The sequence below is a fragment of the Rhineura floridana genome, chromosome 4 (genome assembly GCF_030035675.1).
Source record: "Rhineura floridana isolate rRhiFlo1 chromosome 4, rRhiFlo1.hap2, whole genome shotgun sequence".
Taxonomy (NCBI): domain Eukaryota; kingdom Metazoa; phylum Chordata; class Lepidosauria; order Squamata; family Rhineuridae; genus Rhineura; species Rhineura floridana.
Window position 1 is genome coordinate 149,836,556 of NC_084483.1, and position 25,166 is coordinate 149,861,721.

General features: G+C 41.4%; 1 protein-coding gene across 7 annotated transcripts in view; it reads left to right on the plus strand.

Moving 5' to 3' along the window:
- Positions 1-25,166, plus strand: part of RASGRP3 (RAS guanyl releasing protein 3) — an 88,825-nt gene that overhangs the window by 47,862 nt on the left and 15,797 nt on the right. For 5 of the 7 annotated variants that reach the window (XM_061624751.1, XM_061624757.1, XM_061624752.1 and 2 more), the window contains 8 exons: positions 2,106-2,237; positions 4,470-4,617; positions 5,793-5,966; positions 7,790-7,906; positions 8,402-8,677; positions 18,256-18,333; positions 20,148-20,264; positions 23,069-23,184. In XM_061624751.1, coding sequence (XP_061480735.1) covers positions 2,106-2,237; positions 4,470-4,617; positions 5,793-5,966; positions 7,790-7,906; positions 8,402-8,677; positions 18,256-18,333; positions 20,148-20,264; positions 23,069-23,184 — 1,158 coding nt within the window. The remainder of the gene's footprint in view (positions 1-2,105; positions 2,238-4,469; positions 4,618-5,792; positions 5,967-7,789; positions 7,907-8,401; positions 8,678-18,255; positions 18,334-20,147; positions 20,265-23,068; positions 23,185-25,166) is intronic. The other 2 variants (XM_061624755.1, XM_061624756.1) reach the window with 2 other exon arrangements.

Sequence of the window (25,166 nt, forward strand, 5' to 3'; positions counted from 1 at the left end):
TCGTAAGGCGGAGCAGGGAATAGGGATTCAACTTGTGCTGGATGGGGTTACACTCCCCCTGAAATCACAGGTTCGCAGTTTGGGAGTGCTCCTGGACTCGGCTCTGACTCTGGAGGCACAGGTCTCGGCTGTGGCTAGGAGTGCTTTCGCTCAATTAAGATTGGTGTGCCAACTGCGCCCGTTCCTTGACCAGTCAGACTTGACCACGGTGACACATGCCTTAGTTACATCCCGATTAGACTACTGTAACGCGCTCTATGTGGGGCTGCCCCTGAAGACTGCTCGGAAACTGAAATTGGTACAAAGAGCTGCAGCCAGGATGTTAACTGGGGCGGGATATAGAGAACATACAACCCCGCTGTTGTATCAGCTCCACTGGTTGCCCATTTGTTTCCGGGCACAATTCAAGGTGCTGGTTTTGACCTATAAAGCCTTATACGGCTTAGGTCCAGGCTATCTGTCAGAGCGCCTCTCCCTCTATGAACCTGCTCGGACTTTAAGATCCTCCAGCGAGACTCTACTTATTACCCCTTCCTTCCTGCAAGTTCATCTTGCAGAGACATAGAACAGGGCTTTTTCGGTGGCCGCCCCTAGACTGTGGAACTCTCTCCCTATTGAGGTCCGGTTGGCTTCCTCATTATCAAATTTTCGTGCACAGGTGAAGACTGTTCTATTTAGACGGGCTTTTAACCAATGTAGTTAGTTTTAACCTATGTTTATTTAATTCCATTTTAAATTGCTTAAACTGAATATCATGTTTATTAATTATTGCTGTTTTAATGTTTTAATGTAAGCCGCCCTGAATTCCTCGGAAAAAGGGCGGGGTATAAATATTTTAAATAAATAATAAATATATAGAAATTATAAACATGATGCAGCTCCTGAGGTTTCAATTGTATCAATACTTTCAGATAAGAGAAGCATTAGCTGGTTTAATAAGGAAGCATGGACTTCTAAGGGGAAAACTGACCTTGAAATTTTATTAACATGACAATACAGTAAAGGACTAAATAATAAAATCTGTTCTTGGAGGATAAGGCTTTCAATGGCTACTAGCCATGATGGCTATGCTCTATTTTTTAAATCTATATGCAGAACATGTCACACTGAAAGCAGGATTGGACCAAGATGAAGGAAGTGTGAAAATTGGAGGGAGAAATATCAATAATTTAAGATATGCAGATGATACCATACTACTAGCAGAAACCAGTAATGATTTGAAACGAATGCTAATGAAAGTTAAAGAGGAAAGCACAAAAGCAGGACTACAGCTGAATATCAAAAAGACTAAAATAATAACAACAGAAGATTTATGTAACTTTAAAGTTGACAATGAGGACATTGAACTTGTCAAGGATTATCAATACCTCGGCACCGACATTAACCAAACTGCAGAAAATAGTCAAGAAATCAGAAGGCGGCTAGGACTGGGGAGGGCAGCTGTGAGAGAACTAGAAAAGGTCCTCAAATGCAAAGATGTATCACTGAACACTAAAGTCAGGATCATTCAGACCATGGTATTCCCCATCTCTATGTATGGATGTGAAAGTTGGACAGTGAAAAAAGTGGACAAGAGAAAAATCAACTCATTTGAAATGTGAAGTTGGAAGAGAGCTTTATGCATACCATGGACTGCAAAAAGGACAAATAATTGGGTGTTAGAACAAATTAAACCAGAACTGTCACTAGAAGCTAAAATGATGAAACTGAGGTTATCATACTTTGGATACATAATGAGAAGACATGATTCACTAGAAAAGACAATAATGCTGGGAAAAACAGAAGGGAGTAGAAAAAGAGGAAGGCCAAATGAGAGATGGATTGATTCCATAAAGGAAGCCACAGACCTGAACTTACAAGATCTGAACAGGGTGGTTCATGACAGATGCCCTTGGAGGTCACTGATTCATAGGGTCGCCAGTAAGTCATGATCGACTTGAAGGCACATAAGAACAACAAAGTCAGTTAGACTATTAGCACATGGGCTCCTTTGGAGGGAGGTGAGAGATATAAATGTAGTAATAATAGTAATAAGATGCAGGATATAACAATAATAAACTATTCCATGGTTTGATACCTGAGTAACTCTGCTGTCATGATTTCAGATACTGGATTTTGGAATTTCCTGCAGAATTTAATCTGGACCTTGGCTTGGTTCGTCTGACTGAGGAGTTTCAAGAGCTAGCCAGCCGCCTAGGTTACGAAGAGCACATCCACCTTATTGATATCTCTAGCATGTAAGGATTATCATCTGTGAGGTACCAAATACTTGATTATTCAGCCAGGACTGTGTAGTAACATTGACTATAAATATTGACAGCCATTGTAAAGCAGCAAAAAGGGTGGAAGGGGGGAACAATTACCACCCCAGTCAAATCAGTATAACATTTTTAACGGTTCTTGTTTTTATTCTTTGTGGTGCCTGATATTTTTGATGATTTTCAAATAATAAAACAAAATAGCCATCGGTTAGAATATATATAAAATTTGGAGTATGTCACACTGATGTGTAATGAAGTAAAACTGCTACCTCTTTGGGTACTTAGAAATTGAATTAAACTATGTTTTTTATCACACCAATGCAGCATAGGATATTATTTAAAAATGCTATTTGTTTGGCTCATACCATGACAAAGATCACATTTTAAAGAAGTAGTCTAACATTGCATTGAGACTGCAGTAGAGTTTGATTAGGACCGCTTATTCAATTAGATGTCTCTAACTTCAGGGACTGCAGGCATCGTTTCAGCGTTCCTGATCCCTGCAGGAGGACAGAGGTGTGGTGTGTTTTGACCACACAGTCCATGTAGCTGGCAGAAACCAATGCAAGAAAACTGTCTTTATGCAGTGGGCACAAAGTCCTGAAGGGAAACAATGCAGACTTTCCAATGGGATCCTTTCCCAGGTCTGGCCCAAGACGTTTTGCTATCACAAGCAGTTGCAAATCATGATTGGAGAAGTACCATCCTAGTGTCCTTAGTCAGTGTCATCTCATATAACACAGTTCCTGCTTAAAGATTTTCCTCATAAAATATATTTTATGCAACCCTTTTTATTGCTTCCTGATGTTTCAAAGCAGGAAGAAAATACCTCAGAACAGTACTAATCTGTCTTTTCATCTATGAACCATGCTTAAAACCAAGGTGGGAAACCTTTGGCCCACAGGCCTGCCAGGGGTTCAGATTTGGCCTGTGAGGCCATTTTCACCAAACCATGCCTACATGCCCCACACCTGACATCTGTGACATCATGTGTGGGACAGGTGGAGACATGGCTGCCAGTGCACTCCCAATTGCACATTGGAAAGGGAAAGCAGGCTTGGGCTCTACTGCCCATCAACTGAAGGAACTTCCCATGGGGAACACAGTTGTGCAGCCAATGCCTGCAGAAAGCAGGCTTTGCCTCTAACAAGCCTCAGGCACATTAAAGCACAGTGCAGGGCTCTTTGCGAGTCCTGTATGATGTTTTGAAATCCTGGCTTCAAGACATCAAAACTCCCAATCACTTGACTTCATTTGTGGCATCAGGTGACTGACAGCTGAACAAATCAACCCACCTATCAAATTTGGCTAGGATCTGATAATGTTCCCCACCCTTGCTTTAAGCCCAAGGTGCAATGTAAGAGCCACTGTTATTTTTTATCTCATATGTCTGCCCATCTCCTCTCTACATATGAGCTAGATTGGATGATATCCTCACCATATCCATGCCCCTACAAGTAGAGGGGAACAAAAGTGTAACAGTTACTTCTCTATCTGCCTGCCCAACACATTTGTGATGCCATCAATATCCATGCATGAATGCAATGTTCTTAAAGATTTAATTAGTTAAAATCCGATATGCATATGTCTTTCTCTTCCCTACACTCTCTTATTCCCTCTTGTAGAAATGTAAGCAAGAAAATTAAGGTTTTAGTGCTGTGCAACCTGCTTTGGGTAACTCATGCCCATCTGAAAACTGGTAAACCTAAATTTCTGCACTACCTGTAGGCCGTGGTGGGTGGTGGCTCCATGTCACTGGGGCAATGGAATCTGCTCCAGGTTTTAGTCTGAACTTTCAAGGAGCTGTCCAAGGCACTGAACCTATTTTAGGAATAGTTCAGAATAAAACCAGGAGTGGATTCCACTGCCCCACTGACATAGAGCCATCACTCACCACTGCCTGGAGGTTTGAACAGGTTGGCCACAGTTGGAAATAAAGATGTTGGATTAAATACCCCTTGTTCAGATTCAACAGAGATCTTCTTATAGTCTTTTCCTCAGATTGCTTTAAGGTATCTCTCTGGATAAGACACAGTTAACCTGGCTTTCTTTTTCTTTTGCAGTATGTGGAGATATCACTCTCTGACTTCACGCAAAAAATGCCCAGGGTTTCTTTATGTTTTGGCGGTGCCATTGCTGGGTTCTAGCTCCATTGTTGTATTCATGGGCATCAGATCCTCACAGTGACACCATCATTTTCTGTTGCAGTCCCTCTTACGACTGGATGAGAAGAGTCACACAAAGAAAAAAACCTTCCAAGAAAGGAAAAGCTTGCTTGCTGTTTGATCACCTGGAACCCATTGAGCTTGCTGAGCATCTCACTTTTTTGGAGCATAAATCTTTCAGAAGAATCTCTGTAAGAAATCTACAATTCATTGTGCCACTTGTGATTTATGGCCAATATTGCCTCTTTCTATGAATTTGAACATATGTTACATCAAGTCTCAGCACTGGCTCATGCATGTATGCTCATCATCTGTAGCATTCTGGTGTCACCAGTGCAGTGCCTGTGGGCACCATGACACCCTTGAGGACTTTCTCTGCCATCCACAAAGCCCCTCCCCCCCCGTGCTCACTGTCCCTTCATCATGGTGTAGCAAGGGTGGTCATCTTTCCACCACTGCCAACTTGAAAAGCACTTAAAGGTAAAAGAGGAAATGAGAAGAGCAGTACCCTTTCCTACTTCCTCTTTCAGCTTAATGTGCTTTTCAGGGTTTAGGTTGGCACCTGATCAGCTCAGCAGAAAGGGGAGTGACTGGGTCTAGGAGGAAAAGGGGATACTAAGGAACATAAGAAGCTGTCTTATACCAAGTCAGACCATTGGTCTATCTAGCTCAGTCCTGTCTACACTGACTGGCAGTAGCTCTCTAGGGTTTCAGGCAGGATTCTCTCCTAGACCTACCTGGAGATGCTGGGGATTGAATCTGGACCTTCTGCATGCAAGGCAGATGCTCTACCACCGAGCCATGGCCCTTCCTCTAGGGTAAGATGGAAAGGGGAGTCATTTGGGAGACTTGGGGGAGGAAAAGAGAATGGGCAGTTGGTGGGGGGGAGATGGGAAACTGGGGTGCCACAGGAGTCAGGAGGGATATTGTGTGTGCACATGCACAAGAGAGAAGGTGTGCATACACACGCATGTGTGTGCACAAACATTGGATCCAGTAAATGGAACCTCTTGAAATTGCATCATTTTAAATGAGGCTCCCTACCATCGTTAAATCACCATGAAATCACAGATCACATCTGTCTCCATTGACTGAACCATAAAAATCATGGATCTGGTGCTTTCCAACACAACCATGATAAATGAAGCATCCATAGGTTTACTTCTGTTACATACATTATTAAATGTTAAATTGCATCAACTCAATATACATCAATAAAGAATTAAACTGTGTAGTGAGTAGTTCATTTTTTTTGGTCAGATTTCCTAAGTTCCAGGTCTCATCAGCAAATGTTAGCTTAGCTTAGCATATTTATTTATATGATTTAGAAAAGCCATATAACAATGAAACTATTGTCTTTGCCTAGTTTACAAATTATCAGAGCTATGTGATCCATGGTTGCCTGGAGAACAATCCAACTTTGGAAAGATCAATCACTTTATTTAATGGCATCTCTAAGTGGGTCCAGTTGATGGTCCTTAGCAAACCAACCCCTCAGCAAAGGGCAGAAGTAATCACAAAATTCATCAATGTTGCACAGGTAATAATGACATTGGAATGAAATACAATGAAATGCAGGTCCAAAGTAAAAGGGTACATAGGGAGCTTGGAGAGAGCTCCATCTATCACACACAGGTTAGGGAGTTTGTTGGCTGCTGTTCATAAACTTTTTGGGGCTCATAGAGTCTCTTTTTAAAAAATGATGGGAGAGGAAGGGATGTCTGAACATAAATCTTGTACCAGGCTTAGAAAATCCACTTGGTGGCACTGATTAAACATGCTGGCCAAAAATTATATATAAAGCAGGGGTGGTGAAACTGTAGCCCTCTCAGATGTTGTTGGACTGCAATTCCCATCAACCCAAGCCAGCATGGCCAATGGTCAGAGATAAAGGGTTGTATTTCAGCAACATCTGGAGGACCTCATATATCCCATTGCTGATATAAACATTGGTTTTTCTCACTCCTCATATTAATCTCTCCCTGCAGCCAGTTTGTAAATTCTATCATGTTTCAGCATGACAAAGAAATATAGTTTAAAAGTGTGTGTGTGTGTGTGTGTGTGTGTGTGTGTGTGTGTGTGTGTGTGTGTGTGTGTGTGTGTGTGTGTGTGTAAAGAGAGAGAAACTAGCAAGAGATCAGTCATTATGATGAGCATAGGTAATGAATGGAGGGTCCATGTATAGGTCCCTGTAATATGCAGGACCTCTGTGATGTTAACCATGCTGTTGGGCAGCACATCCACATTGATAATGGATCCCTATCAATGGAGGAAAGATCAACTGATGTCAGGGCTGGGGCACATTTTGTTCCCTCCAACCAAAACAGTTGTTTACATTTTCTTTTTAAAATAATCTTTATTTTAAAATGTTCATTAAACAATACCGTAAATGGAAAATAATAGCCACATGTTTTGACTCTGCAGTTACTACAAACAAGTGTTGCCGTAATTAATTAATTTGGTTTATACCATTCTTTTCCAGTGACTAGTTTTACAGGTAATGGGTAGCATGGTGAAGCCTTACATCTCAGCTAACCTCTAGTCAGTTGCATCGCTGCTGCTTACTGGGAGATAGAGAGGAAGGGAAGAGGTAGCAGTAAGGTCTTTGCAGTGCAAATGCACTGGTGGGAGCACCACAATGGCTCTGGTGGTGCATTTGCACCATGCCTACCATGCTGCCACCTCACCCTTCCCCTTGTACCTCCCAGTAAGCAGCAGCAGCATGACCAATTGGAGGTCAGATGAATGGAAGCATCCCAACACGCTGCCCGCTACTGAGTTTTACTGCATAATAATGCTGTGTTACGTTTGGTAGGCCTAATCCCCCTTCATAATTATTTTGAAAAAGTACCTTATTAGCAATTCTTGGTGGATTATTTTGCCATACAAATATGGTTATTAGTTTTTGCCATTTGTCCAGTACACTGGTGTTCACAGTGGGATGATAATAAACAGAAAAAGAAGACTTGGTAATATGTTCATTGTTACTACAGCAATTCTTCCCAGCCAATATATGTTGACCAGATATCCATGACCCTTTTGGCAGCTGTCAATAACTTGTTATGGTTATATTCTGTAAGTGTATCTAAATTTGGGTATCCCAAGTATTTAATTGAATTATTTTTCCACTGGGTTATACTGTCTGACATAGACTTAGGGAATATCTAGACATTTTGCTGAACTTGGATAGTATGAATTACTGTTTTGTGTCTCCTCAGAGATAAGCCACACTGAGTTCAATGGGAGTTACTCCCATGTATTTGTGTGTAGGACTGCAGGCTTAATTATACACTTGGCCCCCTTGAACAATTAAATTGGTAACATCTCTATTAACAAATAGTAATGTGTCTAATTTGTCCACAGAAACTTCTTCATCTTCAAACTTTCAATACGCTGATGGCTGTGGTAGGAGGACTAAGCCACAGTTCTATTTCACGTCTCAAAGAAACTCATTTTCACCTTTCCTCAGAAGTTACAAAGGTATAAGAGCATCTATCTTGCAGTGGGCTCACATCTGTGTAAATTTTATACAGAGGGACATAAGCAAACGTAGTATTTCAAAAATATATCCTCTCCACTGGGGTAAGGGAGATGGAAAGAAAGCGCTACCTATGAAGCTGTCTCTCACTGAATCAGACCATGGGTCCATCTAGCCTAGACAGTTTACTGGCAGCATCTCACTAAGGTTTCAGGCAGAATTCTTTCTACACATACTGCCCATTTTAACTGGAGGTTCTGGGGTTGAACCTGGACCTCCTGCGTGCAACCTGTTTGATTGCCTACTGATTTATGATCCTTCATCAAAAATGTGCAGGAAAAAATCATGTGAGTTGCTTCTGTAATTGGATCATGCACCCCACCCCAGCCAAGAAAAGGTTTCCGGTCCTCCACTAAGCTCTGCCTATTTAAGACTGATCAAAGCAATGTTATGAATGCTTTTTGCTTAGTCTTGCTTCTTCTATACCTTGTTTGCAGGATTGGAATGAAATGACCGAACTAGTCTCCTCCAATGGAAACTACTGTAGCTACCGCAAAGCTTTTGCTGATTGTGTTGGCTTCAAAATTCCGATCTTAGGAGTCCACTTGAAGGACCTGATAGCAGTTCATGTCGTCTTTCCAGACTGGATTGATGAGAACAAAGTCAACATAGTAAAAATGCAGCAGCTTTCAGTCACCTTGAATGAGCTGGTTTCCCTCCAGACCGCTTCTCACCATCTTGAACCAAACATGGATTTAATTAATCTGCTAACGGTAAATTCTATTAAAATTTGTGTTTGGAAATATTCCTTCTCATCCCATTACTATCTCATTTGAGGTTAAGAAGGTGGTGTAAGAGGCAGGACTGAATTTGGTAGATTAGCTATTTAACAGATTACATGTAGTAAAATGATAAGATGTAAGAATATTAAGATACCACCTAGGTAGAAATTAGCATGTAGGAGTAGTCAAACAATATAATAGAAATTAGAAGGCACTTATAGAGGACAGGACTGACCCTGGACCAAATGGTGTTGCAGGCAAGGAGACTCATGGATGCCTTATTTCATTTGTTTAAGTTTCAAATACTTAATTTTACATTGCAACTATGATGTACAATTTACATACATTCTTTATCCCTGTCATATGATAGGGGATTGGACTCGATGGCCTTATAGGCCCCTTCCAACTCTATAATTCTTCATTGATATGTCCCTTCAAGTTGATTTTGACTTATGGCAACCCTATGAATCAGTGACCTCCAATAGCATTTGTCGTGAACCACCCTATTCAGATCTTGTTCAGGTCTGTGGCTTCCTTTATGGAATCAACCCATCTTCTGTTTCGCCTTCCTCTTTTTCTACTCCCTTCTGTTGTTATCAGTATTATTGTCTTTTCTATTGAATCATGTATTCTCATTATCTGTCCAAAGTACGATAACCTCAGTTTCATCATTTTAGCTTCTAGTGATAGTTCTGGTTTAATTTGTTCTAACACCCAAGTATTTGTCTTTTTCGCGGTCCATGGTATGTGCAAAGCTCTCCTCCAACACCACATTTCAAATGAGTTTATTTTTCTCTTGTCCACTTTTTTCACTGTTGAACTTTCACATCCATACATGGAGATCAGGAATACCATGGTCTGAATGATCCTGACTTTAGTGTTCAGCGATACATCTTTGCATTTGAGGACCTTTTCTAGTTCTCTCATAACTGCCTTCCCCAGTCCTAGCCTTCTTCTGATTTCTTGACTATTGTCTCCATTTTCATTAATGACGGTGCCAAGTTATTGATAATCCTTGACAAGTTCAATGTCCTTGTCAACCTTAACGTTACATAAATCTTCTGTTGTCATTACTCTAGTCTTCTTGATGTTCAGCTGTAGTCCTGCTTTTGTACTTTAACTTTCATCAGCATTTGTTCCAAATCATTACTGGTTTCTGCTAGTAGTATTGTATCATCTGCATATCTTAAATTATTGATATTTCTCCCTCCAATTTTCACACTTCCTTCATCTTGGTCCAATCCTGCTTTCAGTATGACATATTCTGCATATAGATTAAACTAATAGGGTGATAAAATATACCCCTGTCTCACACTCTTTCCAATAGGCAACCACTCGGTTTTTCCATATTCTGTCCTTACAGTAGCCTCTTGTCCAGAGTATAGATTACACATCAGGACAATCAGATGCAGTGGCACCCCCATTTCTTTTAAAGCATTCCATAGTTTCTCATGATCTACACAATCAAAGGCTTTGCTGTAATCTATAAAGCACAGGGTGACTTTCTTCTGAAATTCCTTGGTCTGTCCCATTATCCAACGTTTGCGATATGATCTCCGGTGCCTCTTCCCTTTCTAAATCCAGCTTGGACATCTGGCATTTCTCGCTCCATATATGGTAAGAGTCTTTGTTGTAGAATCTTGAGAATTACTTTACTTGCAATAATTCAATAATTACTTCATTCCCTGTGATCTCCTTTCTTTGGAATTGGGATGTATATTGAATGCTTCCAGTCTATGGGCCATTGTTTTATTTTCCATATTTGTTGACAGATTTTTGTCAAAACGTGGACAGATTCCGTTTCAGTAACTTGTAGCAACTCTGTTGGTATGCCATCTGTTCCTGAAGATTTGTTTCTTCCAAGTATTTTCACCTCACATTCTAAAATTTCTGGTTCTTCATCATACGGTTCTTTCGTGAATGAATCTGTCATCCTTACATCTCTTTTATGGAGTTCTTCAGTGTATTGCTTCTCTCATTTTATTTTATCTCTGTCAGTCAGTGGGTTCCCCTGCTGATTATTCAGCATCCCTACTCTTGGTTTAAATTTCCCTTTCATTTCTCTAATCTTTTGGAATAGGGCTCTTGTTCTACCTTTTTTATTATCCTATTTTTATACAATAACTATTGTAATAGTTCTCTTTGTCCTACGTACTAGTCTCTATTGTTGCATTTAGGGTTCAGACCATGTTTCTCTCTCCTTCTGCTTTCTTTCTCTTTTTAACCATTTAAGAATTTCTTCAGTCATCCATTGAGGCCTTTATCTCTTTTTAACTAGAGGTATTGTCTTTTTGCATTCTTCCCTGATAATGTCTCTCACTTCAATCCATAGTCTTTAACTAAGATTAAAGCCTCAGACCTGTTCCTTATTTGATCTTTATATTCTTCTGGGATGTTATTTAAATTGTATTTTGGCAGTATGATTGCTTTGTTGTTCTTTCTTAGCTTTACTCTGATTTTTGATATTACCAGTTCATGATCTTTACCATAGTCTGCTCCTGGTCTTGTTTCTGCAGAAAGTATGGAACTTCTCCATCTTCTGCTACCAATTATATAATCAATTTGATTCCTATATTGACCATCTGGTGATGTCCACATGTACAGTCGTCTTTTCAGTTGCTCAAAAAATGTGTTTGCAAGAAACAAATTATTGCCTTCACAGAATTCAATAAGTCTGTCTTCTGCTTTATTTCTATCTCCTAAACCCCATTTCCCCACAATTCCTAGTTCTTCTCTGTTCCCTACTTTTGCATTCCAGTCCCCCATGATTATCAGGACATCTTGTTTTGGTGTGTGATCAATTTCCTCCTGTATTTCTGCATAAAATCTCTCCAATTCCTCTTCTTCTGCATTTGCCTTTGGAGCATAGACTTAGATGATGGTTATGTTAATAGGATTCCCGTTTAATCTCATTGATATCACTCGCTCAGACCTTGCATTGTAGCTCCTAACTGCTTTTGCTACATCACTTCTCACTATTAAAGCAACCCCATTTCTTCTTACTTTCTCATTTACTGCATAACATATTTTGTAGTTGCCTGACTGAAAATGTCCCATTCCCGTCCATTTTAATTCACTCTCACCAAGTATTGTGATGTGATACGTTCCATTTCTTGCTTGACAATTTCTAACTTTCCCTGGTTCATGCTTCTCACATTCCATGTTCCTCTTGTGTATGTCATACAACTCTGGACTCTTCTTTCGCATCTGTGCACATCAGCCTCTGGGCTTCCATTCAGCTTTGACTCAGTAGCATCATTAGTCACAGCGCTACTTGTCCTTGTCCTTTGTTCTTCCCCAGTAGCTCATTGAGTGCCTTCTGATCTGGGGGTCTCATCTTCCAGCACTATCTCATGTTGCATTTTGGATACTCTGTTCATAGGGTTTTCGTGGTAACAGGTGTTCAGAGGTGGTTTGTCATTGCCTTCCTCTGAGTCTGGATGCATCTTAGTCTGTCTCAGCTTTGATCATTCCTCCTTGGTTGCCCCTGCTAGGAATCTAGTGTCTTGGTCTAGACTCCTGATGGCATTGCTCTTAGCTTCTTTGACACTCTCAAACCCCCTCACCACGTTAAGGTGTGCATCCTAGAGGAGGTTAAGATGTGAATCCTAGAGGAATTTGTATACATGAAACTCATCCACTCTGTTTAATGTTCCATGCTATTGGCTTAGTTCACACAGTACAGTAAGCTAAACTGTGGCTGTAGCTCATCGTTAGTGAAGAGAGAGCTGAACCACAAGCCTGGGTTGAGACAACACGTTAAGCCAAACCTCTCCTTAGCTCAGCATAGCACAGGAGTAAAAACAACTGGGAAGGAGCAAAGCGGCTGCAGATTCCTCTTTGGGAGGTTGCATGTTTGCACAGTCCCAGTAAGCCATAGTTTGGCTTAACCACGTTGGGCAAATGAGATCATTTTCAATTTTCCCTAATTTAAAAAAGAATATGAATGCTAACGCAATGCAGACCACACAGGCCTGTGTTTCTAGTTTACTAAGTGAAGGAAGTTTGTGTTATTTGTTTCAACTATTGAGTGTACTGTTGAGTAGATATTTGTAGCAAGAGCCCTCCAGAGCCCTGACCGCAGGCAGCTGTCTGGGTCACCTCCCCCTGTATCCAGCCTTGCCAGAGGGTCTTTAATGTGTTGAGATTTAGTGAACAAGTCATAGGGACAGTGCTGATTGCTGCTACTTCAAAGAGTAAATCAATGTCTAACACAAGAGTTTTCACAGCTTTTTGTTCTAATTAAGATTAGACACACACTTCACTCTTACATAAATACATGTTTTCTTCATCAGTTTCCAGAGCAATGGCCGGGATTCCTCCTTGCAACTTGGGGTAGTCTCATTAATGTTGCTTGAGAGCATCTGTTCCCAACCTGGTACCCCTCCCCCGGTGTTTGGGGCTACAACTGTCATCAGCCTCAACTAGTACTGATGAGAACCAAATTGGTGAAGGGTGCCTTACCATTCCTTTTGTCTGTCTAGTCAATCTGAGTTCAAGGATGGATCTGTGCTTTCACAGCAATACCAATAACCTACCAATAGCCATTAGTACATTGGAAAATACAGAGATGTAGAAGGTTTTAAACACCAGTCAGCTCAAATCCTGATGCACCCTTACCTTATTGGCTACAGAGGATAATGCAATCATAGGGCCTTCCTCCTAAGATATTTATTATTTATTTATTAAATTCTATCCTGTCCTTCCTCCAAGAAGGAGCCCAGGGCGGCAAGCAAAAACACTAAAAGCACTCTAAAACATCTTAAAAACATATTAAAGCAAAACATCTTTAAGAACATTTTTTTAAAAAAAGCTTTAAAAACATCTTAAAAAGCAATTCCAACACAGAAGCAGACTGGGATAAGGTCTCTACTTAAAAGGCTTGTTGAAAGATGAAGATTTTCAATATTTTCAAAGATAACAGAGATGGTGCCTGTCTAATATTTAAGGGGAGGGAATTCCAAAGGGTAGTTGCTGCAACACTAAAGGTCCACTTCCCATGTTGTGTGGAATGGACTATTTGCAGGAAGCCATCACTGGCAGAGCGTTGTGATCAACTAGGTATATAAGGGGTAAGATGATCTTTCAGGTATCTTGGTCCCAAGCTGCATAGGGCTTTGTACACCAAAACCAGAACCTTGAACTTGGCCTGGTAGCAAATTAACATGGTAACATGTTGGGGATTCTCTGCCCCAGTAAGCAATTGTGCTGCCGCATTTTGCGGCAGCTGCAACTTCTGGACCAACCTCAAGGGCAGCCCCACAAACAGTGCATTACAGCCTGGAGGCTACCAATGCATAGACAACAGTGGTCAGGATATCGTGGTGCAGAAATGTGCGGAACGGACCTCCTGATCTGCAGGTGAGGGCCTCCTGTGATCGACTGGGCATATAAGGGATAAGATGGTCTTTCGGGTATCCTGGTCCCAAGTTGTAGAGGGCTTTGTACACCAAGCCTAAACCTTGAACTTAGCCCAGTAGCTAATAGGTAACCAGTGCAATTCCTTCAGCAGTGGTGTGACATATTGGCAATACCCTGCCCCAGTGAGCAGTCTTGCCACCGCATTTTGCACCAGCTGCAGCTTCTGGACTAACCTCAAGGATAGCCCCACATAGAGCGCATTACAGTAATCCAGCCTGGAGGTTACAGTGCATGCACAACAGTGGTCAGGCTATCCTGGGTCAGAAATGGCCACAGCTGTCTTACCAGCTGAAGCTGGTAAAAGGCAGTCCTAGCCACTGAGGTCACCTGGGCCTCTAGTGACAAAGATGGATCCAGGAGCACCCCCAGACTACAGACCTGCTCTTTCAGAGGGAGTACGACCCCATCCAAAGCAGGCAACTGACCAATTATCGAACTCAGGAGTTACCAACCCACAGCGTCTCCGTCTTGCTAGGATTCAGTCAATTTATTGGCCCTCATCCAGCCCATCACTGAGTCCAGGCAGCAGTCCAAGGCTTGCATGGCCTCTCCTGATTCAGATGTTACAGAGAAATAGAGCTGGGTATCATCAGCATACTGCTGACACCTCGCCCCAAATCTCCTGATGACCGCTCTCAAGGGCTTCATAAAGATGTTAAACAGCATTGGGGACAAGATGGTACTCTGTGGCATCCCACATCAGAACTGCCAGGAGGCTGAAAGACCATCACCCAATGCTATTCTCTGAAAATGACACTGGAACTAGGATCAGAACCACTGTAAAACAGTGTCTCCAATACCAATCTTACCAAGTCAGCTCAGAAGAATACCATGGTCAATAATATCAAAAGCCGCCGAGAGACGAGGTAAGAATAACAGGGTCACATTCTTCCTGTCCTTCCCTCGATAAAGGTCATCCATCAGGGCAAGTAAGGCCAATTCAGTCCCATAACCAGGTCTGAACCCAGATTGGAATGGGTCAAGATAATTTGTTTCCTCCAAAAATTCACTTCCAATTGGATGGCTTTAAAAGAGGGTTAGAAATATTCATGGAGGACAAGGCTGTCAGTGACTACAAACCTAAATCTGTTCTGCCTTCACTGGTGGAGGCAGTGTGCTTGTGAAACCGCAGGAGGGTAGAGTACCCTTGCCCTCAGATCCTGCTTGCATGCTTTCCACAGGCATCTGGTTGGCCACTGGGAGAACAGGTTGCTGGACTATATGGGCCACTGGCTTAATCCAGCAGACTCTTCTTATGTTCTCATCCTAAACTGCAGATGCATATATACATGATGGGTGGAGGGGGAGATTGTAAACAATGAGGTCAGAAGGAAATGAAATGCAGAAAAGATGGTGGTAATTACTGGGGCTGTACACAGCCCCCCCCATCTACCCCATTGCTCCAATTGGGGGGAGAACCATCAGATCAGCCCACGCTATGTCGACCTGCAGGGGGCATTCTGCTTCATAGCCAGTCACAAATAGGCTCAGGAGTGTGGCTAATGTTTAATTAGGGTAAAAAAACCTAATTAAGTATGCAGCTGGGAGGTGTGCAAGGAATTATGTCTCCTCCTCGCCCTTCCAACCAAGAGCGAGGATCAATTCTGTGGGGTGCTGTTTCACAAGCGGCTTTCCCACAAGAGCACGGAGGCATCTATCCTGTGCAAGCAGTTTTCCTACTTGGCAGTTTTCCTTCAGTATTACTCTAGAATCAGAGGCTTGGGATCGTAGTCCTTTGGAAGTAAATCAGAACCATAGGATGTAATTCAGTTTTTTTTCCTCACTTCCATCTCTTATTCTCCTTGCCCTTTCTACCCCTCTCTTCCCTTGTTCAATCCCCATTATCAGCTTTAGATTGTAAGCTCCTTGAGGCAGAGCCCTGTGTTGTTTTGCTTATGCTGTGCACTATATTATTATTATTTACATTTGTCAATAGCTTTATACAAAAGAAAAAGTCTCAATGTGACTTAATAAAAAATGCAATAAATAAAAGCAATTTAAACCAATAAATGAAGCAATAATGATGATTTCAATTATCTGTGCTTCATGGTTTTAAACTTTGTTTTTTTAAATTCTATTATTTGTTTTTAATGTTCAATGTTTTTAATTTTTGTAAACTGCCCAGAGAGCTTTGGCTATGGGGTGGTATATAAATGTAATAAATAAATAAATAAAGAATGAGGAGGAGGAAGCTCAACAGTGAGGTTGTCTGAAGCCCTGAATGACAGTTTAGATGCTGTTGTCTGTACCTCTTAACTAACCACCTGTGAAACTATGCAAATATCTGGAAAGTCCCAGACATTTTTAGCCCATTATCAGTGTGGTGAATATCTTTTTTCTTTTTTAAAAACCAGACTGAAACTAACTCAGAGAAATTGCTTTTAAATATACATTTTAAAAGTAAGAGGGAGAGGTTAACAAGCCATAATTCAAAGCTCTGGGGTTCAGATGGGCATACAGGGTAGTACTCAGTGCTAGTCCTACTCAGAGTAGACCCACTGAACTTAATAGATATGATTAACTTAGGTTTATTCAGTTCAATGGGTCTACTCTGAGTAGGACTTAGTTGAATACAACTGATTGTGCCATATAAGAACAGAAATTGGACTTAGTAAAATAAATTAGTGGTATTTTATTTTTAATTTTTATTTTCAACCTCATGGAAAGAAAAACCAAGGTGAGCAAAAGGAGAAAATGCAACTATGCAGCACAGCAATACCACATGACCAGCTTTAGATCTGATCCACGATATTCTAGTGGGGGCAGAAAAAACACATGGTGATCTTTTTCCATGCTGGCTGGAACTGATGGGAATCCTAGTACAAAACATCTGGAGGGCACCAGGTTGATGAAGGCTGATATAACCAATATAAGTGTTGTGACCTTGGCCTGATCCAGCCTTGACAATGTTTGCGTTCTTATTACACCATTCACTTTGGAGGAATACCCATGTGGTCAATGAGAGGAAGACAGGAATCTTCTGTTTTTAATAGTTGTGTGGATAAGGGAACTGGAGTGGTTTTTAGATGTTTTAATGTTTTATTGCTTGTGTGTTTACTACCCAGGGCTCCTGTGAGAGGAAGGGCAGGATAAAAATTTAAATAAAGAAATTTTGGCAGATGCAGCATTTTTCACCTCCATGTCAATCTGTCCCTACCAAAGCTCCCTCTGCTACACAACTATCTGTTCCATATGACCATCATAATTATCTGTTCCAAATAGTACCTGATACTGAAGCAAATAAATGAGTCAGTTCATGTGCCTTGGAGAGAGGAAAATCATTACAGCACAATATTCAAATGGAATTCTCTCTCTCTCTCTTTGATGTGTTATATATGCCGATATGCGCATCAAGGATGCTCAGTTAAAAATTAATAATTATTTGCCTCTTGCACACAGTGGATTTTTTTAAAAGCTTGTTTATGATCATTGAGATTTGCTTGCAAAGAAGGTTTTGCATTGGGGCAGAAAGCAAAGTAGCCTGACTTGGACTAGGATCAGGAGATAACAACCTTGGTGTTATCTCCACCAAAAATTTTGACATTCAGCAGAGTTTCTGTACAAAGCCTCAGTTTCTTCTCATGCTTACATTTGCATACATGCCACATCTGGAACTCTATGGGAGAGGGGCTGCTTTCACACATGGGGCTTGTTGCATCAGTTTTTCAGATTAAAATGGGAGTGCTTCTGTCCCAATTTCTAAAATTCCTGTCACATTAAGGAATCTTGGCTTTTTCTGGTTGATATACTGGCATTTTGCGCAAATGTCTTTCACTCGTTATACAGATGCACACTATGGTTCCTCCATAATTCACTGCGCCAGTTAGTGTCTGGACACAGAGGTGTATGTGGGAACAGGTGGAAGGGAAATCTGCTACTCACACCTACACCGGAATACCAGTACAATTATCACCAGGTGCCCCCAAAAAAAGGTTTAAAAAAGATTGATGCTGAGGATTGGCTTCAAGGAGGAGTTGCCTTAGAAAGATCATGGGTGGGGAATGGATTAAGCACCCCACAACTGGGTCTCTGTTGAATATTGTAATGTTCTGAAACTGCTAGAGTTTCCCTACTCTTATTTTGTTACACTTCTTTAGTTCAGCTCCAGTAATTAAAATACGCTGTTTTTATTCCTGTGTGACTCTTAGCTTTCCCTGGATCTCTACCACACTGAAGATGATATTTACAAACTCTCACTGGTGCTGGAACCAAGAACTTCAAAATCAGTATGTTGCTTTTTCTGGTGTAGGAGTAAAAATAATCCCACTGTGTTATATTCTAACATTACAGTCTACTGCTTTTTAGCAATATTTCCTTGCTTATTTATTTAAGAAATGCTTATCTGTCAGGGAGATCCAACACTAGTTATTCCTCCAACATTAATACTCATGGCAGGATGGGAGGAAAAGGGGGAGAAGTACAAAATAGCCTCCAGTGTCCTCACCTTTTTTGTTTATTTGAGAAGTTGGTGGAAGGGAACTGTTGGAAGTAAAATACATTACTGCATGTACACTTGACAACCCAATGTGCTTCTTGCTTCAGGGGTTTTCCATTCTTGCTTGATTTTTTTTATTGACTTTGTATTCACCTGTGTCTGTTGCTGTGCCACTAGAGTAGAATGTCCCAGATTATTAAGTGATTACCAGGCACTGATGGCATTGTTATGGGTCACGGGCTTGTTGCCGTTTCATTTTTCCAGTGTAATAAATATGCAAAAGGATTGGAAAGAGAAGGAGACAAACATCCAAGATACATTGTTTTTAAAAAATAGTCCAAGCTTTAAAAAATAAATCATTCCACAAGAGCAGATATGGATTCTGTTGTCCCTCCCGTGTGCATTGTCAAGTCTTTGGATCTGACTGGTATCTTTTCACAAGCACAAATTTGTAGCAATTGGGTCATTTACACTAAATAGTTAGGAACTACAGCTGAAATGAGGAAGCTGCCTTATTCCACGTCAGACTGTGTCTCCATGTTGCCTGGTATTGTCTGTCCCCTTGACTCTTAGGGGTTCTCCAGAGTCATAACAATATCAGAAGAGCCTTCCTGGATTAGACCAAAGGCTCATCTTGTCCAGCATTTTGTTCATGCAGCTGCTGACCGGATACCTCACAAGGAGGCCTACAAGGAGGACATGAGTGTAGTAGGACCTCCGCCCCCCTGGGCTTGGATTCCTCATTATCTGGTATTTAGAGACATACTATCTCTGTATTAAAGATTGCCTTTTATACTGCAGATCTTGGGGGGTTTAAATGTTTAAGTTTTTAATTTTTAATTTCTAATTTTTAGGATTTTGATTATGTCTATATGGAATGTACTTGTGTTTGGTTGTAAGTCGCCCAGAGTGGCAGATTAACCTCTGCCAGATGGGCATCCAACAAATCTCATAAATAAATACATTGTGTGTATTACAGGATTCTCAGTGTCTGGCACTGTAAACAGTAGGAAATGTGTTGAGTGTTCTTTTGAGAACAAGACCCTAATATCCCCTAGCTGTCCTGCAATTGAGGGGCTTCCTGCACAATTTATGTACTGCCCAATAGAAGCATAGGAAGCTGCCTTATTCCACATCAGACCATTGGTCCATCTAGTTCAGTACCATCTACACTGACTGGCAGTAGCTCTCCTGGGTTTCATTTGGGGTTCTCTCCCAACCCCAGCTGGAGATGCCAGGGACTGAACATGGGAACTTCTGCATACGCAAAGCATGCGCTCTACCACTGAGCTACAGCCCTTCCCCTGCTCATTGGTTTTTCATATGTGCAGAGAGCTCATATATTTCCTTACAAGCAGTGATGTCATGCTTACCAAACACAGTGAATTCAGCATTTTGCATCTTTTCTGCATCTTTCCCCCTCCCCCCAAAACAAGGTTATTTCTACTCCATCTTTCCCATACAGACTGAATATTTCACTGTTATACTGACAGGACTTGTTAAAATGCAACTTTGATTCACTTGGCAGAAAGCCGCCCATCCTTTAAGAAGTCAGGCATCATACTTCAATCAGTGAGGCCTAAAAATGCTTTTCTGATTTGTCAGCAGCCTACCTCTCCAACAACCCCTAACAAGACCGTGGTGCCACTTGAATGGGCATCTGGAGTCATACCAAAACCTGATCCGAGTATAATTAACAAACACATCCAAAAACTAGTTGATGTAAGTATTTGAGAGAGGGGTCGGATTTACTTACTTGTCTGCTCACTTTCCTTTTGAAAGGTATACATGGATGTAAATGAGAGATTAGGGATGCAATCCTTGAACATGCATAGGATTGTACTGTGAAGCATAACATATAAATGTGCTGGTGCATGTTTGAAATGTAATCATAGTTACAAGAGTAAGTTGAAAAACTTATTTCCTGTTCATATAAGCAATTAATTCCAATGATATGATTTATCCTTGGCCTCTCACTTGTGGGGTGCCACAGGGTTCCATCCTCTCCCCGATGCTGTTCAACATCTATATAAAGCCGCTGGGGGCAATCATCAGGAGATTTGGGCTGCAATGTCATCAGTATGCGGATGACACGCAGCTCTATCTCTCATTTAAATCTGCACCGAGGTTGGCTGTAGAAACCCTGTCCAAGTGCCTGGAGTCGGTGAGTGGCTGGATGGGAAGGAATAAACTGAAGCTGAACCCTGACAAAACCGAGGTACTGTTTGTGGGAGACAAGGGAAGGCTGGGGGATGTGGACCTGGTGCTCAATGGGGTACGATTGCCCCTGAAAGACCAGGTCCGCAGCCTGGGGGTCATTCTTGACTCCCAGCTGACCATGGAAGCTCAAGTCTCGGCTGTGAGCCGGGTGGCACTGTATCAACTCCATCTGATATGGAGGCTGTGCCCCTACCTTCCCAACCATCTGCTCCCACCGGTAGTACATGCCCTGGTCACCTCTTGCCTAGATTACTGTAATGCGCTCTACGTGGGGTTACCCTTGAAAACGGTCCGGAAGCTGCAACTGGTACAGAATGCGGTGGCTCGTCTGATTAAAGGCAGCCGCCGGCAAGATCACATCACTCCAGTGCTGAAGGAGTTGCACTGGCTACCAGTTGTTTACCGGGCCCAATTCAAGGTGTTGGTTTTGACCTTTAAAACCCTATACGGTTTTAGCCCAGGCTATCTGAAGGAGCGCCTCCAGCATCGTCAGGGATGCCGCTCAACAAGATCAGCCTCAGAAGACCTTCTCTCGATCCCACCGGTTAAAACAGCTAGACTGGTGAGGACTAGAGAGAGGGCTTTTTCAATAGTGGCCCCCACCCTGTGGAACTCTCTCCCAAATGATCTCCGCCATGCCTCTTCTATGATGAGCTTCCGCTGAGCCTTGAAGACCTGGCTCTTCAGGCAGGCTTTTGGGGTGGGTTAGGTTTTTATTGTTATGGTTTTAAATGTTAACGTTTTAATGTATTGTTTTTATCTTGTACGTCGCCCAGAGTGGCTGGACATCCAGCCAGATGGGCGACTAATAAATTTAATATTATTATTATTATTATATGACTTCCAATTAAGTCATGAGACATCCAAGTTCTTAGGGCTGCTTCACAAGCAAGAATGTACTACAAAAACAGAAAGCCATGTAGAAACCACTTACATGCTATTTTACACCATTGATATGCCGCTCTGGGCTCCTTTGGGGAGAAAGGGCGGGATATAAATTTAATAAAAATCACAAATAAAATAAAGTCATGCATGACAATTGCACATATGTATATTTCAGCACATGCAGTATTTAATCTCCTCCCTCCATGCATCAGTAGAACTCAAGGCAGTGTACATGGGTGTGATGCTGACCTTGCTCAGACATGCGCCATATGCCTTCAGCTTATATATCTTGCCACTGCAATACCATCTTTCCATTATGTACACACATGACAAAACAGATGTCTGTGCATGCTCATCATATGTGAATGATGTGCACATGATATGCTTGGGTTTTTCCCCCCAGACAGAAGTGAAATCCATATAGGATCAATCATGTGCAAAGGGCATGGTAGAAATTAAAGCTGATGCAATGCAGCCTCAAATGCACCAATAGCAATCACTGTATAGATTCCAATATGTCTGATAGGTTTCCCTACAAACTGTATTTACCCCTCACAGAGCTATAATTGCCAGCACCCTTAATAAATGACAGTTCCCAGGATTCTTTGGGGGAAGCCATGTGTTTTAAATATGTGGTGTATATGCAGGCTTGGTGCACTAGGTGAGATCCCATCACCTGCTAAATTAATTTGCGCAGAAGCATCTATATATATAAATTGGCACATGCACATTTGTGTCCCAAGTCCTTAAGTATCTAGCGCTATCCTTAGCAACTTATATGAAAAAGAGCCCCTTTATTACAAACTCCCAGTTTTAAAAAAATAAACAATCAACCTGTGAACAATATCTAAAAATCATAATGAATATATAAATGTATTACCTTTTAATTTGGGGGCATTTAAGCTGAAGTTCATTTACCCAGCAGCTGACCTGCAGAATCCACATGGAAAGGGTCCAGGGATCAGAGTGAAATTCACTCAATAATTCTGAGTGAATGTGGATGTTTCTCTTCCACCTTGGATTGCATTGAATAACTCAGAGTCGGAGCCATCTCTGATAAGGACCTGCTCCTGGTAGACTCCTGCCAAATTTAAAACAGCAAGGGCACTCAAAGTAGATCCTCAGATGATGAATGAAGTGCACAAGGGAGTATATATTGGGGAAGGAGGGAGGCATATCTTCATTTGGTGGCTAGCTGAATCAGTTATCAGTGTGGTGTAGACATGATATCAGTTCTTGATATGAACCAATTGTAAGAAGCTGGCTTCTGCTTTAAGGTACTGGTCATAAAGTACCTGATCTTGTGTCACATTCTTCATTTGCTGTTGTTATATATATACCAGGCTTTGCTTTTAAGGGAAATCATGTTGTCATAATAGTTTGCCCTGTTTCTTTTCACTGTATTTCCTTGCGTTTTTCAGTCTGTTTTTAGGAACTATGATCATGACCATGACGGCTACATCTCTCAAGAGGACTTTGAAAGCATAGCAGCTAATTTTCCTTTTCTGGACTCATTCTGTGTATTAGACAAAGATCAGTAAGTAGTCTTGCTCCTATTATTGTTTTACAGTGCAACCCTCTGCAAGTTTACTCAGAAGTGACTCCCAAGTAAGTGGAGATTACTCCCAAGTAAGTCTGCATAGGATTGTAACCTTAATTTATATGCAAGTGTCAAAAAACAAGGAGAAATGATTTTAATTTGTTTTTATTTATGCCCAGCGACTAGGTGGGTGACTAATATTTGCATTTTACATGAGAGTATGTCTGGATCAAGATCTGAACTCAGGTTTTATTGGACATAGGTAGGCAAGAAGTGCTTAAGGGTTTGTGGTGACATAGGTAGGTTTATCATCAATAGTAAGAGGAAAGGATGGTTGATATTATAAAGAAATTCACAAAATGGCTGTTATCAAACCTTGACTATTTATATGAAGTTGTATCCAACACTGTAATTGTACGAGCAAAACAGACTTGCACTTGTACAATGGGATTTCCCCTTCCTCTCCTACCCCCCCCCAGTCCCATGCATCCCCTCCAAAATCTGCTCTCTGGAACAGAACTTTAGGGAGAATGAGGGTCTACAAGGGAGAGGAGAGGAAGGGAGAGTCCCATTGTACAAGTGCAAGTCTGGTTCTAGCACTGTGCGTAACCCATGGATTTTTTCAGAACACCCTGCGTTATTCATAAGTTACATGGAACTGATCACTCATTGGTTAGTGGCTATGAAGAATGCAACAAAAAAGTTCTGTTCAATTTTAAAAAAAAAATGTTATCTGGAGCCGAACTTCATGTTTAGATATATTGCATCATACAGCTGTCTTTGATTGTACTACTTCAAAACCCAGATATGGAATTGCATGTTTGAACTGTCCCTTGCATGAAAATATTCCTGCACCTAGAAAAACCCCTTATCAGGGAGAGGGCTAGGCTGCAATAATTCTCTCTGACATACTGGTTTTCTGGGGCAGGAAGATTATTCAAACAAGCAGCCATTTCCTTTCTAAGAAAGTGCAGCTCTGGGAGGCCTGTACTATATATTTCTATGTGTAGTTCAGCTCTGGGTAACAATATTTGATAATGAAGGAAAGAATTATATATCTTCAGTTCATGCCATTCATAATTTTTATAGCACAATCTTATGTATGTCTACTCAGAAGTGAGACCCATTAAGTTCAATGGACCTTACTCCCATAAATGTGTATAGGGTTGCAGCCTCAAGTGCCCACACATGTAGAAAATTAGCCTGTCTGAGAGAAGATTAGACTGCCTTCTGCCTGGCATATTAGTTTTATACATGCTGGAAGATTATGATTTTTCATGTAGGGATATACAAAATGAATTTAAGGCACAACCCTCCCCCCAAAAATCCTGGGAACTATAGCCTGAAACGGGTTCTGACAGTTGTTGCTCTGTGAGGGGTAAACTACAGTTCCCAAAATACTCGTGTGTGTGTGTGTGTAAGTGATGTGCTTTAAACATGCCTTAAATGTATACACACACAACAGATTCTGAATAATCCAGTATGAATATTCCAGTCTGAATAAAACAGAAAAAGCTGTATCCCATTATTCCACTCACCCACTCTTCCCTGCTTTTATAGATCAGTTCTCAGGGCAGAACTAGATGTTTTAAGGGAAAAATCTAGCATCCTTTCCAAACCCTGATTTTTTTCTTATAATGCTAGGACATTTGCAGGGGAGAATAAGCAGGGGTGTAGTTGTCTGGGGTTGTAGGGGGTTGTAGACTCTTCCTTTTTTGGAAGCAGGGCCCCAGCCAGGTCCCTATGTATGAGCCAGTTGTCATGAATGGGGAGCATGTTTGCCATTGAGAAGAGTTCTTGTCCTTTTGTGCTAACTGGAACCAATTGGAGTGAAAGGAGGCAAGTCAACCACTGAGAAGACCCTTCTCAGTAATAACACACAGCCTTCCTTTTCATGCTGATCGGCTCCTGGAGATGTCTGTGGTGGTGGAGTGTGGACTCAGACAATATGGAGAGTGAGAGGAGGAAAAATGGGCAAG